Source organism: Petaurus breviceps, unplaced genomic scaffold, assembly GCF_028583685.1.
Source record: "Petaurus breviceps papuanus isolate PSGF00001 unplaced genomic scaffold, PetGlider_PUasm1.0 90339, whole genome shotgun sequence".
Lineage (NCBI taxonomy): Eukaryota > Metazoa > Chordata > Mammalia > Diprotodontia > Petauridae > Petaurus > Petaurus breviceps.
The window spans coordinates 652,295-670,351 of NW_027187223.1; the positions used below are offsets into that span (position 1 = coordinate 652,295).

The 18,057-nt window shown below is 47.2% G+C and overlaps 1 protein-coding gene across 2 annotated transcripts in view; it reads left to right on the top strand.

Annotated features, from left to right (window-relative positions):
• The window catches only part of LOC138177215 (vascular endothelial growth factor receptor kdr-like), a 202,793-nt gene that overhangs the window by 98,826 nt on the left and 85,910 nt on the right, over positions 1-18,057 (top strand). For both annotated transcript variants that reach the window (XM_069108292.1, XM_069108293.1), the window contains exons 6-10: positions 669-805; positions 2,457-2,634; positions 3,830-3,947; positions 4,625-4,797; positions 17,138-17,288. In XM_069108292.1, coding sequence (XP_068964393.1) covers positions 669-805; positions 2,457-2,634; positions 3,830-3,947; positions 4,625-4,797; positions 17,138-17,288 — 757 coding nt within the window. The remainder of the gene's footprint in view (positions 1-668; positions 806-2,456; positions 2,635-3,829; positions 3,948-4,624; positions 4,798-17,137; positions 17,289-18,057) is intronic.

The window sequence follows — 18,057 nt, forward strand, 5'->3', positions numbered from 1 at the left end:
CTGATGCAGGATCCACACCGGGAACTTCCTGGCTCCCACGTTTGGTGCCCTCTCCATCATATCATGCTGCTTCCATGGAAGACAATGCCCTCCCCTACTCAACCTGTAGAATTCCTACTCATCCTTTAGTCCAACTCTGATGCCACCACTGTAAGGTGGGAACCCTGATTTTCCCACTTACCCCTTGGACCACATGTACTTTTTGGTACCTCTCATGTGTTTATATAGTATTGTGTGTTATTCATGTTTGGATCTAAACCTAGTTAGGTGCTAATAATAAATAGGCTTCCTGAGGGCACAGATTAGGTCTTCTCTCTACTTTGTGGTTTCTCCCCTCCCCCAATGGCCATCATGGGCTCTGCACACAGTAGGTGCTTCATAGATATTTGTTGGATGGAATTGAACGTTACACTAACGCTCCAGAATCCCCTCTCCACCCACCCCAATGGTATATTTGTAACCTTGACTGAGGATGGGGGGTGGTGCCATGTGGTTGGCTACAAATGGCTTTGAAAGTTCTTTCCCAGCCCTCATTTCCATCAGTGAGGGATATGGATAAGGAATCGGCTGGGTTCCTTTCTTTCTCACCTGTCTTCCTTTCCAGTGGGGTGGGCTCATGGCTTCTTCCCCAGCCAGGGAAGAGTTAAAGTCTCTATTCTGTCTTCCAGAAACCAAAAGAGGGAATATCTCCATCAGAGTCAATCACCAAAAATTGCTCGCAGGAGAAACCCTGAGCCTGACCTGCACTGCTGAGACAACATTCAATGGGCGCATCAAGCTTGACTGGGAGTACAAGAGGAAAGGGGTGAGACCTCCAGTCCAGGCTCCCTCCCTCTGCCAACCATCTCTGCTGGATGCTCTAGAACATAGGTTCCCAAAGTGGGTGATACTGCCCCCTGGGGAGGGGTGCTGGAATGATCCAGGGGGCAGTAATAGCCTCTGGTACAATTGGGGGGATGTTGAATAAAAAATAAGGGTTACCCAAACCTAACCACACTCAGGGGGGTGCTGAATAATTTTTTAAAGGGGTTGGTAGGCCAAGTAAGTTTGGGAGCCTCTGCATCTAGAACGTCCTAGGGCTTCAGCCATCTATGGGTGTGCTGGGTTCTAGCTCTGGCATTTGATGGTCTCTGGGCTATGTTCTAAGACCTCTAGTTCTGATATTCTTTGTTCTAAGGTTCTCCTAGCTGTGGCACTCTTTGTTTTGAGGTCCTTCCCAGCTCTGACATTCTGGATTCTAAGTATTCTCCATGTTCTGAAGTCTCACCAGCTGGTCAGTGTCGTGGTTGTTTCCTACCATTTTGGCCATGGCAAGCTGTTAGCCATGACTGGGCTTCTGTTCCAAAGAGTTTATGCTATAGAATAGTTTGGCAAGGCTGCAGAATTCACTCACTGTAATGTTAATGGGATTTAAGCTCTTCTAGACCCATTAATAGACCTCCCATGGAGCCCATTAAGGGGAGCTTGCTTAGGGAAGGCTTTCACACCTTTTGCTCATTTCTGATTAGGCCCTGAGTCAGGAGGGTGGGGATGCCCTCTGGCTCTGAGAAGTGTATACACAGTCTGAGTTGGTGTTTTGCTTTGGGGCTCACTCATGAGAAGGATCTTGTGATCCCCAGTTGGGATTCCAAGTGGCCGTATGTTCGAGCTCCCTGACTGCTCAGATGTAAAGGCTCTCTCCCTCCAGGGATGTATGTAAAGTGTATAGTTGATTCAGGCAGTCAGAGGCCTGTCTGTTGGTCTTCATTTCTCTGCTTGTATTTTCTCTGAAGTTCAGGGTGCTGACCTTTCCCCTGAACCAGTGAATGTAATTAAAAAGACTGTTGACCGCTGAATCAGCTAGGCCAGTATGGTTGCCACTACACCCACACTAGCAGTCACTTTCCTGTGACTGTGGCTTTTGGGTCTTGCTCTTGGGCATTCCCTTCCCCAAGTTTGAGTACTTTCTTTTAAATGAGAGCCTGTCCTAAGCAAAATGGCACCATAGGTGATGTGACCTCTTTACCTCCTCAACTCAAAACAGAATTCTGATTTGTAGGTTTTTGGAATTTAGAGGGGAAGGGCCCTAAGACAGGATGCTCAACCTGGGCTTGAGCCCCACCTCTGACACTCATTAATTTTATCACAGGGATCACATGTGGCTACTGTCAATCAGGAAACCTGTATTCCCAACCTCATTCTTCCTCCAGCCAAGGCCAGCAGGCCTCTTTGTGCTAAGGCGTATCTGATGTGTATCTTCCATTCTGGGCCCTGATCACCTTTCACAAAGAAACTCCTATTGGGTTCCAGTTGTTTCATGCACACAAGATCCCTGAGGGTGGGCCTGAGCCATGGTCATGTCTGTGCCCTCCCCCAAGGCTAGCTCAGGCCTGGGTCCATGGGACGAGCTCAGCAGACACTTCACAGGACCTGGGAGGGTTCACTTGGCTTTGACTGTGCTCTCGCCCATCTCACAGAACAAGGCAAATCCCAGGTGCTGTGAAGTTAAAAGGAACATGGACCAAAGGACCCCTGTGTATAAAAGCTACAGTAACCTGACCATCTGGAATGTGACCACAGAGGACAATGGACTCTACCGATGTCAGGAAGGCAATGGCTCAAGCCTCCAGACCAGCATTAACATCACTGTGCTAGGTAGGCCACAGTCTCAATTTAGTGTTCTACAGGCCTGACATTCTCTGTTTTAAGGCCCCTCCCAGATTTGAAAAATGTCAGTTGCCATGTCCTGTCCATTGGACCTCCAAAGCATGTCTTTCATCCTTCCCCTTCTCTCCTTTATCACATCCACCTTTCCAGTTCGGGCCCTCATCACCTCTCACCTACTCAGTCAGGCAGGTAGCATTTACTAAGCCCCTACTGTGTGCCAGAATCCTGAGGATACAAAGAGACGCAAAAGTTAGTCCTTGCTTTCAAGTGCAATGGAGAGCCAATCTGTGAACAACTGTGCCCAGGAGCCAGCTCCATATAGGATCAGCTGGGCTTCACCAGGAGGGAAGGCCCAAAGATTAGAGGACGGACTGGAACAGGCTTCTTGGAGAAAGTATATCTGAAAGTAAGACCTGAAGGGGCCAGGAAAGCCTGGACAATGCACCAGCCTCCTGATTGGCCCTCTGCTTCCAGGCTCTCCCTGGAGCCCCGCCTCCCCAGCAGCTCAAGAGCCTTTCTCTATAAACTCCTCTCAGTGACATTTCAGGCCCTTCACCCTCTGGCCCCAGTGTTCCTTTTCAGGCCTATTGCAAATTTTGTTGTTGTCATTCAGTTATTTCAGCCATGTCTGGCTCCCCATGACCCCATTTGGGGTTTTCCTGGCAAAGATACCAGGATGGTTTGCTATTTCCTTCTCCAGCTCATTTGACAGATGAGGAAACTGAGGCCAACAGGGTGAAGTGACTTATACAGCTAGGAAGTGTCTGAGCCTGGATTTGAACTCACAAAAATGAATCTTCCTGACTCCAGGCCCAGCACTCTCCACAAACTCTGCATTCCAGTCTAACTGGCCTACTTGATAGTCTTCACATACAGTATTTCATTTCCTCTCTCCATGAGTTTGCTCAGGTTGTGCCCTGTGCCTGAAATGGTCCTTTTCCTCACCTTCCCCTCTTCATATCCCTCAAGGTTTAGCCCAAGTGCCTCCCTGCACAAGGGTCATCCTTATATCCCCAGATCCTATTGCCCTCCCATGCATAATGACTTCATGTGTGTTTAGGATTAATTTTTCTGTGTATATGTTGCCCCAGAATAGACAGGGGCATTCTTGTCAGCCTGGCATGCTTAATAAATGCAGTGGATGTCCTCCTAAGCCTTGTTTCTGCTCACATTATGTTTCCAGAGAAAGCATATATCAATGTGACCTACAGACGGAACACTGTCTATGAGACCACTGCTGGCCATGGTACCCAGAAGCTGTCTGTGAGAGTGGATGCCTTCCCTAGGCCCAATGTCACCTGGTGAGTTGGCTTTCCTCTCCTCCCTCCCCCTCCCCTCCTCTCCCTTCCCCTCTTCTCCTCTCCCTTCTCCTCCTCTTCTCTCCCTTCCCCTCCTCTGCTCCCCTCCTCTCCTCTCCCTTCCCCTCCCCTCCTCTCCCTTCCCCTCCTCTCCTCTGCAAGTCCCTCTCTCCACCCAGATCCTCAGGAAGGACAGATCATGCCAAACTGGGCCAGAGAGATTACTTTGTGTTTCTGTGACCCACATGCTGAATGTCACTATCTGGGTTCAGGTCATCCCTTCCTTAATAGGATGTAAGCTCCTTGAGAGGAGGGCCTGCTTCATTTGTGTCTTTGTACCCAGTGCCTACCCCACGAGGGGCTAATAACTGCTTGTTAAATAAATGCACTGGAGAAGGCGATAAGCAAACCACTTCAGCCTCTTTGCCAAGAAAACTCCAAATGGGGTCATGGAGAGTCAGACATGAGTGAAAAATGACTGAACAACAGCACACAAATGAATATGCAGGCTGTCCCAGGGCCTTTATTGTTAACACCTGGAGCTGTTCTGCTTTCCTGTCAATGGCAAAGCTTGCAAAATGATCTCGTCCTTTTCTTGTGTCGAATCGTGAAAAGCTCAAACACCCAAGGGGATGTGTAACTGGCATCTAAAGGCATAATAAGGTGCCCCTTCCTAACAGGTACAAGGATGGCCAGCTGATCCCAGAAAACCTCACATACCATTCTGACCCATTACGGTACAGACTCACCATCACTGATGTGAAAGTGAAGCATTCTGGGAATTATACCATTGTCCTGAGCAACACCCAGCATGGCCTCTATGAAAACCGAACCATCCAACTACTTGTCTATGGTGAGTTGCCGGGTTCCCTGGGATTGCATCTGTAAGTCAAGGAAAGGGCTGCCTAACTTGAAAAGTGACTTAAAATGGCCCTGTCATTGCCCCACGTCCTGATGGGAGCTCTCTGTCAGGCTTCCCATGAAGCTCCTTAGAGGATGGTTCATTCATATGCCCATGGTTCTAGAGTTAGAAGGACCTGTAGAGGCCATCTAGTCAAATACCCTTGTTTTACAGCTAAGGAAACTGAGGAAGCCTAGGGAGTGAAGTTACTATTGAAGGGACCATTAATCTCCCAGATTCATTGCCTCATCTTATCCTTTCTGTCTTTCCAACATTCCTCCTGTACAACCTTGGTCCATTCACACAGTCACCACTCACCTCTTGTCTGGACTATTCCTATCATCTTTGGATTCAACGCCAAGCTGTGTGAGCTTAAGTGAACCACTTTACTCCTCTTAGCCTTAGTTTCTTCATCTGTCAAATGGAGATAATACAGTTATCCCTTCCCCATCCGCATTTCCGTATATCATGGGTTAGCATAAGAAATTAATTGGGAATTTTGGAAGAGTTTTGCAGAAGGTGCAGACAACACGTGAAGGCCAGCAGATGACACAGAAAAAGTTTAGAAACTCAGAAATGCATAAACTATATGTTTAAGATTATATAATATCAATATAGTTTATCTTTTAATACCATAATAATTCAGACTTCTTCAGTACAAAGGGAAAGTAAAAAAAAATTTACATGGATTTTCCAGTTTGCCGGGGTGCCATGTCCCTTACCCCCGCAACATGGAGTGGATAACTGTCATATCTGTACTGCCTTCTCCATCAAGGCATTGAAAGGAAGGTGCTTGGGGCGGCCAGGTGGCTCAGTGAGTAAGAGCACCGGCTCCAGTGTCGGGATGACCTGGAGATCGAATGCAGGCTCAGATACTTAGCACCCACCCACAAACACCTGGCCGTGTAACCTTGAGCAAGTTACTTAACCCCAATTGCTTAAAAAAAAGAAAGGAAGGTGCTTTGTGAACTATGAAGTTCTTTGGGGCCTAATGGATGGAGTACCTGCTTTGACACTTGGTCCTCATGGCATGTAGCCTACTATGCTCCAGAAGTGCAGCCTAAACCAGATTAAAATGTAATTGGGAACTATTTGACAGCAGAAATAAAAATAAAATAGGACAGGGATAGGGAACCTGTGGCCTCAAGCCTACTGTGCCCTTCTAGGTTCTTGAGTGCAGCCTTTGACTGAGTCCAAGTTTTACAGAATAAAGCCTTTATGGAATTCAGTCACAGGGCTGCCCTTGAGGACCTAGAGGGATTTGTTCTGTGAAGTTAGGATTCAGTCAAAGGGTTGTCCTTGAGGACCTAGAGGGAAGTTTTTCTGGGAAGTTTGTATTCAAAGGGCCACCCTTGAGGACCCAAAGGGGATTTGTTCTGTGAATCTTGGACTCAGTCAACGGGCCACCCCTTGAGGACCTAGAAGGCCACATGTGGCCTCAAAGCCTCAGGTTCACCAACCCTGCATAGAACTTTGATAATTTTGGAAAAGTGTAGGCAATGTTAAGATGTGGTTTTCTGAGGCCCACTGTTTCAAGCTGAGTGGAATAGTCCAGCTCTGCATAACTGTGTAATGTTCTGTGTTAAAGAGAAAGTGTTAACTTGCATTAGTAGAAAGAATTTCCTCCCCATGGAATTCTCAGTCTAGGCCCATCTTTGTTGTTATCACTCTGATGATTATTGACTTCCAGATTGTCACACAGGGTCACCCAGCTAGTCAGCAGCACATTTCTAGGTATTCTTTCCATCCTTAGGAAAATGTCAAATGATTATCTCTATTTTGCCAATGAGGAAACTTCCTCCTAAAGAAGGGGAGTAACCTGCTGAAGGCCACATGACTAAGGTGGAGAAGAGCCAGGTTGCCTAGCAACTTGAATTCATCAACTTGTCCCCAGAATGCAAATGAGGAAACAGGCTCCTTGTAGGGCTGGAGAGATGCCTGCCCTGTGGCCGGGAGCCCTATGCCAAAGCAGTCACCCAAAGCATCTGGGTAGCAGCCCAGCTCTCCTCTGCCTCCTCAATTTGGGGAAGGAATAGCACCCCCCCCAACTGACCTAGTATTGGGGTGTCCTCTGGGGAAACCTGACACTTGGGGGCCCTGTTTATGATTCTGGACCATGAGGAGAGGGAGGCCTAAATTCAGATTTTCCTTGGAATGGAGCCAGACTAATTAGAACTCAAGAATGATAGAGCTGTGGGGCCCTAGGTAGGTCCCTTTACATCTCTTGAGCCTTTTGGGTAACAGAGAAATAACAATAGTTGACATTTATATAGCAGTTACTATGGGGTAAGGCATTGTGCTAAGTTACAAATATTTATTTCCTTTGATTCTCACAACCACCCTGAGAGGTAGGTGGTATTATTATCCCCATTTTACAGATAAGGAAACTGAGGCAAACAGGGTAAAGTGACTTGTCCAGGGCCACACAGCTAGGAAGTGTCTGAGGCTGGATTTGAACTCAGGTCTTCCTTACTACAGGCCCAGCACTCTGCACAATGTGGCACCACCTAGCTGCCTCAATATTTGCACTATCTTCTTTGCAAGGGCATTATGAGGAAGGAGAGCTATACACTCTTTCAACCCAGGAGCCCCAAATTTCAGGAGTTTCCTTTGTCCAGGTCCCTAGGAGGGGCCTCTTTCCCAAAAGGGGCTGTATCTTTCCACCCCAGCAAGTTGACTAGGGCACTCATTTGAATTGAGCAGAGCTCCCCTCATCAGCTCTGCTTTATTCATTCATTCATTTATTTGTAAGGCAGTTGGGGTTACGTGACTTGCCCAGGGTCACACAGATACTGTACTTCATTTATGACAAAGAATTAGTCCCATCTGTAGAACAGGGCTGGTGAGGGGTCGACAGTTGAAGCAACTTGCCCATGGTCACATATCCAGCTAAGCAACAGAACCAGGATTTGAATCCAGATCTCTTGGCCCTGTGGTATAGTGGAATGAGAGCAAGATTTGAACCCAGAGAATCCAGGTTTGATTCCCACCTTGCCTACCTATTTCCTGTGTGGCCCTGAATAAGTTCTTTCCCTTTCTGGGCTTCAGTTTTCCCAGCTGGCTCTGAATCTGTGGTCAAATGACCCCTGAAACCCCAGAACCAATGTTCTTCCCTTTAAACCCAACTTCTTTTCATCTCAGTGCCTCCGTTTCCACACCTGTAGTATGGCAATACTGTTGATACTAATAATTCTAGGCCCATAATAATGTGATTGTTGGGTTAGAATCCTCCTGGGTTAATAATAGCAGTGGTCTATGGTAGGACAATCTTGACTGGTGATATTCATAGTAAGTATCTTGGCTGTCTATAGAAATAGCTCATGAGGCAGCATCATGTAACTCTTCTCCTAATCCTCCCCACCCCCATCAAAGTTAAACAGATGCGGGGGAGCCATTCCCAGAATATTTTAGAGGAGGGGAAAAATCCCACCCCCTCTCCTTCTGGAAGTGGCTCCCCAGCCAAAATGTGGCCGGGAAATTGTTTTCCATCCTCTAGGCCAGAGCAGCAAGCCAGTGCACACTTGTTTTCCTGGGGGGGGCCAAAGTGGAATCATCAAACCCAACCCCTGTTTTACTGCCCCTCCCTGCCCTGTCCTGTCCCATCTCCAGTGAGTTGTTTGGCCTTCACCCTGACAATCCACTCCTCCTCAAGCTCTCTATCCCTCACACTTAATTAGGGTCAGCATTTGCTCTGGGTCATGGGGAGGTTTTGGGTTTTGGGGGGTGGGCTGGGCCCAGCTTCCTAGGCCATTCCTGTAGGGCCCATCCTACAGAATGGGGAGGTGCAGACCACCTCCTCTGATGCCACATGGGGGCCAGCTGAGAGGTGGGGCCAGGCAAGCAGCTTTGTCCTGTGACAATGCCACAGGCTCTGTGTGCCACTGAAGCCTGGGTCCTGACCTTCCAGGCAGACCTCAGGGGTCTCGGGAGAGCCCCGTATAATGAGAAAATCATGGCAGCTATTTCCATCACCTTGGAAGGAAACAGAGAAGACGAGGGGTCAGGGGGAGTGAGGGGGTGTGTGTGTGGTGGGGGGGAGGGATAGTGCCAAAAATCTCAACTATGCATCTTGGGTTCTTCCTGTTACTCCTTTTCTCTAGCTTGGTTCCCCTCCCCCTTCCTCCACTCCCACCCCCAGCCCTCCACCACCAATGACTTTGGAGAGAAAAAGCCAGCAGCAGTCAACTTACTGTCCCTGAATCCCCAAATCGTAGGGTTGGGAGGAAGCACAGGCCTTCTAAGCTGCCCGTGCCCAGAAAGGAATCCCCACTATAGTAGGGCTGACAGATAGGCAGCTGGCCCCCAAGCAGGGGGGCCCACCGCCTGTCAGGGCAGCCCCATGTGCTCCTTGACAGGAAGTTTTCCCTGACCTTCAGCCCAAGACTGCCTCTTTCTACCTCCCCCACCTCCACTGCTGCTCCAGCCTTCTGGGGCCTAGTAAAAAGAGTCTGATCCTTCTTCCATGGGACAGCCCTTTAAATACTTGAATACATAACTCATTTTCTCTCTGAGGCTCCTCTACTCCAGGCTCAACAATTACCCAGTTCCTTCAAGCGATCCTCATATGACTGGGACCCAGGCCTTTCCCTATCCCCATTACTCTGGACCCTCTGCAGCTTAGAAATGTCCTTCTTAAACCCTGCTGCCCAGAATGGAACACAGTTGTCCAGATGGGGGCTGACTGGGGCAGAGTACAGCAGGATCATTACCTCCCTGCTTCTGGAAGCAATGCAGCCCGAGGACAAATTCGCTTTCTGGTTTGGGGGGCTGGGGCGGGGGAGAAGGCAGCTAGGTGATGAAGTGGATAAAGAACTAGGTTCAATGGAGCAGCGAGGTGGTGCAGTGAACAGAGCACCAGCCCTGGAGTCAGGAGGACCTGAGTTCAAATCCAGCCTCAGACACTTAACACTTACTAGACTCGTGATCTTTGGCAAATCACTTAACCCCAATTGCCCTTCCAAAAGAAGCAAAAAAAAAAAAAAAAGAACTGAGTTCAAAACTGCTCTCAGGAACTTATTAGCTGTGTGAGAAAGTGACTTCACCTCTATCTGCCCCAGTTTCCCCATATGTAAAAAGAGGGTATATACTAACACCTCTCAGGGTTGTTGTGAGGATCAAATGCGATAATTATAAAGGGTTTAGCACAGTACTTGGCACATAGTAAGCACTGTATAAATACTATTATTAGGCTGCCACCATTTGTTCATCAAAATTAAACAGATTTATTTGTAGGATCCTAGCACCCTAGATCAGGAGCTGGGTTGGGGGGCTGCTAGGTGGTGCAGTGAATAGAGCACTGGCCCTGGAGTCAGGAGGACCTGAGTTCAAATCCGGCCTCAGACACTTAACACAAAGACTAGCCATGTGACCTTGGACAAGTCACTTAACCCCAATTGCCCTCCAAAAAAGGCAAAAAAAAAGAACTGGGTGGGATCTTCTAGTATAAGCATCATCATCTTACAGAGAAGGAAACTGAGGCATAGAACACTGAAGGTATTTGCCCCAGGGTCACACAGTACATGTCTGAGGCAGGATTTGAACCCAGATCTTTCTCAACTCTGAGTCTACTTCGCTGCTGTCTGAATCTGTGGGAGCCTTTCTACAACCAGACAACCCCACAGAATCTCTGAGATGGAAATGACCTTGCAAAAATCCCTTCAATAACAACCTGTAAGGGGCAGCTAGGTGGCTCAGTGAATAGAGTACTGGCCCTGGAGTCAGGAGGACCTGAGTTCAAATGCGGCCTCAGAGACAAATACTAGCCGTGTGACCTTGGGCAAGTCACAACCCCAATTGCCATCCAAAAGGCAAAAAAATGAAAATAAAAAAATAACCTCTACAATGGGGCTGTTAAATATCCAATCTTTACTTGGGGACCCTCAGTGAGGGGGGACCCATTACCTCCTGCAGCATAACAGTATAACCCTAATTATTAAGAATATTTTCTTACTTTCAAGTTGTGTGAAGCCTGAATTTGTCTAACTTCCCCACTGGAGGCTTTCCTCCAAGTTGATCACAGACCATTATTGGTGGATTATTTCTTAGTCATGGCCATTGAGCCAACCACGTTTGAATCCACTAAACTGTGCTGTGATTCAGCCCGCATTCCTTCATCATTTTCACAAGAATAATTTGAGAGATTCTGTCAAAAGCTTTCCTTTAATCTAGGGAAGCTATGTCCACACCAGGGCTTCTTAACCTGGGGGTCCCTGGAATCCAAGGTGCACATGAATCGATTTCAGGAGCTCTATGAATGTGGATGGGGAAAAATTTACATCGTTATTTTGACTAACATCTCATTGAAATTGATTTTTTTATTATGAATTGAACAAAAACCCATTATTATGATAAGAGGTTCATAGACTGAACCTGACTTCCAAAGAATTCCAGAACACAAAAGGTGAAGAATCCCAGCTTTATAGTATGCTGCTGACTCGACGGCAAAGATGGAAATAAGTTTAAGTGTACTGCGAGCTGTCCTTTCTTAATGAAGCGATGTTAGTACCTTTTCTGGTGTTCACTAACCATCCTTTGGTACCACTTCAGTTCCTGACAGTCTATCAAAGATTGCTGAGAGCAGCTCAACAATCACACTGGCTCATTCTGTTTTTTGCTTTTTGGAGGGCAATCGGGGTTAAGTGACTTGCCCAAGGTCACACAGCTAGTGTGTCAAATGTCTGAGGCTGGATTTGAACTCAGGTCCTCCTGACTCCAGGGCCGTGCTCTATTCACTGTGCCACCTAGCCGCCCCAACACTGGTTCATTCTTTCAGTACCTAAGGATGGAGTAGAAACAAGGATGGGGTTCCTCCAGCCCTTGGATGCCAGTGCACACTGCTTACAGAACTGGCAAGAGAGTGGGAAGAGGGCTGTGTTTCGGTCCCATAGGGAGCCATTTCTCCTGTCCTCAGGGGCCCATTCTACAGAGCTGTGAAGTCCTATCTGGGTCTTCTTCTGATAACCCGAGCAGTCCACTGATCCCCTTTGTCTAGACTGAGGCCTCCCAGCTGCTGTCAGTATCTGGAGAACTCTTTTAACACCCCCTTCACCCCACCCCCACTCCCACTATCCTGAGTAGCTGAAGCAAGAAAGTTCTTGGGAGCCAAGATGCCTGCCCTGTCACCACTCCACCCCCAGCCACAGGATTAAGGTTCTGGACCATCTATCAGGAATTCTCAGCCTACTGTGGGGTGAAAAGCACTAGGTTTGGAGTCTATAGAAGGGTTTCAGATCCTACCTCTGCTGTTTATTACCTGGGCATGCCCGTGGGAGAGGTACCTATTTCTCTGTTTCTCCTTTGTTAAATGAAGTGGTTCGATTGCATGATCTCTGACATTCTCTATTCTAGGCTTCCTACTTGTTCTAAGGCCCCTCGCAGCTCTGATGTTCTCTGTTCTGAGGTCTTTCCTAGCTCTGAAATTCCATGGTTTTATCATTTTAATGAAATACTTTTTTTGGTAATGCCACTCCCCTGACCAAAAACGTGCAATAACCTTTTATTGCCTAAAGACTAAAGTTTGGGCTCCTTAGCCTGGCATTCAAGGCTCTCAATAGTTTGGCCCCAAGCTACTCCCTACACTTATCCCCATCAACACTGGCATCAACATGGGCAGCCCCACCACTTTCCTCTGCTGTAAATGAGATTAGATATGACAGTCTGTGACAGGTCTCTCTCCCAGCTCTTTCAACAAGACATACTCCAAATCTCCATTGTCACCTATGTCAGGTTGAATGGGCTCCCCAAGAAGTGAAGGGGGAAAAGGCCCTCCTTGGGAGCTGTCAGGCACGCTGAGCTTGTCAGGGTGACTTCCCCAATGTAACCTGAGAAAGAAACTGTAGAGGAGACACTTGGCAGCCGCCTGTCTTTTCCTTTGCTTGGGCAGGTCAGCTGTTACCCCAGGGCTGGGCTGGCAGCTGGCCTGGTCAGCTTCCTGGGGGAGAGGTCAAGCAGTATCCCAGCTGTCCCCACCACAGAGCTCAAGGGGTCGCTTAGGCATGGTCAACCCCATGTCTTATCTTTCCTTGTTCACCCCCTTCTGTTGCTGCCTTAAATTCGCCTGGCTACCCCAGGGGTGGGATTAGCACAGCCCTTTTCAGGGACCCTCCCTCATGTAGAAGCAGAGAATGGTAGAGTTAGAAGGGCCATTAAAACAGAGAACAGAGAATGTTGCAATGGGAAGGACTCCTAGGATATGTCAGATGTCAGAGCTAAAAGGAACCTTCGAGCAGAAAGATAGTCACGGATCTGGAAAGGATTTTAAGTGATTATCTAGTAAAATACTATCATTTTACAGGTGAGGAAACTGAGACCCACAACAGAGGAGAAGGGACTTGCCAGCTAGTTATAGGTAGCTGGTGTTATAGTGGGTAGAACACTGGGGGGAGGTCAGGAAGATCTGAGTTCAAATCTGGCCTCAGACACTTCCTAGCTGGCAAGTCACATCACCTCTGATTACCTTAGTTTCCTCATCTGTAAAATGGAGATGATAATAGTACCAGCCTCGCAGGGTTGTTGAGAGGGTCAAATGAACCGATATTTGTGTTTTTAAAAAAGTGCCTGACACAGAGTAGGTAGTATATAAATATTTGTTTTCTCCCTCAATAGTTATAGGAGTGGGGAGCGGGGAAGAGGGACTGGAAAAGCAGGATTAAGATACTGCCCCTGTTGGAGAAATCAGGGTAAGTGAAGAGAATAAGAAGCTGGGAAAAAGAGATCCAAAGACCAGAGGAGCTGAGAAGAGGGCAAGATATATTTCAACTTCTCTCTATCAGGAGGAGATTGGTCTAGTTGGCTCCCAAAGTCCCTTCTAGTTTCAGATGTAGGAACCTAACCTAGGAGGTAGCTGGGGGTGAAACTGACTAGCAAAATGTTGCAAATCCCTCCCTCCCCATGGCCCCCACTGCTCAACCCTCATTTCTTCAAGCCTTAAGCATATATTTATAATGTAAAGTAAATATATATTTATATACTTAAATTAAACATACATTTATAATGTAAAATAAGTATATATTTAAATTAAATTAAATAAACATTCATTTATAATATAAAGTAAATACATATTTTGTGTAAAAATAAAAATTAGCTCCCATGCACCCCGAAGAACTCCTTCGCAGAGGTCAGGAGTTCCAAGGAGAGCCACATATGCACCAGGCACTTGCATTTGTATCCTTTTTGTTTTTTTAGGGGGAAGACAGGGCAATTGGGGTTGAGTTGCCCAAGGTCACACAGCTAGTAAATGTCAAGTGTCTAAGGCCGTATTTGAGCTCAGGTCCTCCTGACTCCAGGGCTCTATTCACTGTGCCACCTAGCCACCCTGCTTGCATTTGTATCCTTGCTCTGAAATCCCTTTGCCTCCCCTATCCCATTCTTTCCAATGGGCAAATTTAAAAAACTGCAGGACAAACTCTCTCTGTGCAAGAAGAGCTGTGAAAATGGGAGAATATGGGGAGGAGGTTAGAGGATGGCTCCCTGGATCCAGTGGGTTTCCTAATTGGTTGCTTCAGTTTGTTGGATTTGGAGTCATGAAAATCAGGGTTCAAATCCTGCCCTTGATGCTTACTAGCTGTGTGACCCTGGATCATTCACTTTACCCCTGTGGTCCTCACTTTCTTCTTTAGGAAACAGAAGGGGTTAGAATAGATGATGTCTAAAGTTGCTTCTAGCTCTAGATCAGTATTCTTATGTGTGGCCTTCAGTCAGTCCCTTCTCCCTGGGCCTCAGTTTCCTCATCTGTAAAGTGAAGGGGTGGGGATAGAGGTGGGGAATGGCTATATTCAGTGATAGCTCAATTTTCTTCCAGGTCTGCCTCTATGATGTTCTTATCTTCTAAGGACCCATTTCTTCCAAGTTCTAACTGAGGCTGGAAGCCAAATTTCCTCAACCAAGTTATAGTTAATTACCAAAACAGCAGCTCCTGCCCAGATTGCCTTGACCAAGCCATGGGCGGCACTTCCATAGTACCAGGCAAGGCTGAATATTAAAGTTTGGAAGCCCGTGACTGGTCTGAACTGTTCTTTCTAAGCCATGTGGCTTAGGAGCATACTTGGTGCAAGGGACCAGACAAAGAAATGAGCTAGGAACACTGGACTTTCCAGGCAGGAGCCATTGAATTGGAGAGCAAGACCTCAGCTGGTTTCTGCTCAGTTTCAGGAGCTCTAAGGGCTGGGCTCAGCCAGGCCAGGGAATCCCCACTCAGAGGGGTGCCATCCATTTCTAGTATAATTCTATGGCATCCCCCCCCCCGCCCAGATCCTATCTTGTTGAAAACCTGTCCATCTGGAGCCAATGTGGTATGGTGGTGAGAGCCCCATCTGTGCTTGGCATCAGTCAGAGGACCTGAATTCCAATCATGACTGCTACTCAGCTGTGTGACTCTGTACATATCATGGACCTTTCCTTGTGTATAAATGAGGCAGGATTGGTCCTTTCCTAGGATCCTAGATCCAGAGGTGGAAGGGCCCTCAGAAACCGTCTAGTCCAAACAGTGGCCCAGGGAAGGGAAGTGATGTAGCCAAGATCACACAGGTAAGACCTGATGTAGGATTGGAATGGAGATCTTCTGACTCCCAAGCTTGTCTTCTTCCCCCTACCAACTAGAGGTCCTAAGACCCTTTAAGACATGGTGTAGGGGAGAAAAGTGGGCTTGAACCTGGGTTCATATCCTGGCTTTCAGTGTTAATTTTTGTATGACCCTGAGAAGATACATCCTTTCTCTGGCCTGTTTCCTTCTCTAAAATTGAGAGCCAAAGTGATCTCGAAGGTCCCAGGCTTTGGCCTCTCTTTGAAATTGATTTGCTGGCAGAAAAAGTCATCCAAAACAAAATGATTCTTGCTCCCCCCATCCTCCCCGCCTTTCACCGCCCTCTTCCTCAGCAGAAGCTGAGTAAGTCTGCCACTTACTACCTGGGTGACCTTGGGAAAGTCACCCATTTCCCTGGGCCTCAGTTTCCCCCTGTTCTACAAATAAAGTGATCTGAACAGATGATCTCTTGGGCCCCTCCCAGCTCTGAGCTGTGACACACACAAGGAATGAATTAGGCCCCAGCCCAAGCAGTTATCTCAGAGGAATCTATCAGTAGGGATGTATATTAAAGGGGAGTCATTCTTAAATCCCAAGAGGATGGGAGTTATTTATACCTGCTGCCATTTGCCTGGTATGTGTGTGTGTGGGGGGGGTTGGGCTGTGGCAGAATCCTGATTCTCTCAAAGCCTCCTACATGATGTATTTTTGCTCATGGAGGTCAGAAGACCTCTTGGAGCCTGAAGTGGTAGCCAAGAGAAGTGGCCAATGAAAGATGGCGGAGTCTGATGGGATTATCTCTAGAGTCCCAGTGGGGGAAGTGAAGGGGGTGTTGGAGAAATGGGCTCTGGCTTGTATTGGCTAATCCCCAGAAGGCCGGGCGGCGGGTGGGGGGAGTATCAGTAAAAACACACAAGGTTTCCTCAGACTGCCCAGCCCACCATTTGCTGAGAGATTTTGCTACAAACCAGCTGCCACTGTGGGGCTTAAAGGCCCATCCGTTGACTGAGATGTTTAATTTCCTGTGAAGAGATGAATCTATTTGGCTTAAACAAGAACTCTGAGGAATTAATAGCCCGCTACTGCCTTCCCAGAGCTGGTGCATGTGGCTAATCCATCAGCCTCACTATTGTCCTCTTTCTCATCACCCGATGAAGCTCAGGGCTCTGACTCGGGTCACAGGCCTCATCCCATTGGCATTTGGACTTAGGAGCTGCTGAAAGTGGCAATATTGTTAGATTAATTCAGAAGGCAGAAGCAAGAATGTCAGAGCTGGGAGGGGCCTTGATCTAACCTATTTAATGGGCCAATGATTGAATGATAAGAAATGGACCTAAATCCAGAAGTCCTTTGAGCCCAAAGCTTCCTGACTTCAAGGCCCACCTGCTGTCCACATGGTGAAGCTGGATTCCTGTCCACTAGGCCATCAGGAGTTATGGGAGAGTGGGGAGAAATCAGGGGACTTCCCAGGACATCTCTCACTTCTGCCCCCAGATGCATGACCACTATTGCTTTGAAGCCTTCTCCCTAAGGCACCTTCCTCAGCCGCCATCTGCATCCTAAGGTGGTCGGTCATTCCCGATAGGCTTCTCCTCCCTGATGAACCAGTCTAAACAAAGAGTTAAGTAGAATCAACCAGCACAGTGACTCTGTCCAACAGCATATTCAGTATTCCCCATCCATAGGTGCCCCCTCTCCAGGGAAGGAGAGCTCCTGTTTTCCCGGGGTCAAGATTGTGACTGTTATTTACTGACAGTTTCCTCTCTTTTCCAGAGAGACCCAAGATCTATGAAAAGGAGACAGACCTGAACAAGACTCAACCAGTGTTCCTGGGCAGTGAACATATCCTCCGCTGTACAGCAAGTGGTACCCCACCACCCACCTTCCGATGGGCTTGGGAGCCCTGCATCGCCAGCGATGCTTTGTAAGTATCTGGCTTTCTTCTACTCTCCAAACCCTAGCACAAGTAGATGACCTTTCAGGGCCGGGCCCGTGGGCTCTCCTCACTGCATGGCAGCCCATGTTTGGATTAACTATCCTGGGACAGGGAAACAGCTTTGACCACATCACCCTTGTGAGAGGTTAGGGAGTGGTTTATTTTTCCTCCCAACCTGTGATTTGTGGAACGTAAGTGTGAAAATATTCTTTGCTGATGGATATTACAAATCTGTACCTTTTTGAAAAGAGATATTTTTTATTTAATATTTTTTAACTTTTCCCTAATTACATGTAATTTTTAACATTCATTTTAAAATTTTGAGTTCCAAATTCTCTCCTTCCTTCTCCCACCCCAATTGGTACCTTTGTAGGACAGTTGCCCAAGACCACCAATAAAGGTACATACTTCTCTGCATTACATGGAACTTTTACAAAAACTGATCAGGTTTGGGGGTCCAGAGAAATTACAAATAAATGCAAAAGGGCACATATACATCCTTTACAGCCCAGAAGGCCATGAAGATAGGAATCAGTCAATTCAGGAGCACAAGCTAAAGACACAGACCTAAGTGGAGACTGAGCAATGAAATCCTAAAGTATAAGGGAGGCAAAAAACAAAGCATGGAAAAGGCTGATACTTACAGGAAAGATAATGATAATGATATGACAATGCTCTCAGAAGAAAAATCATATCCCTAACTACATATATCAAGAGAAATAGAGGAGATTAACCAACAAGGTATACATTTTTAAAA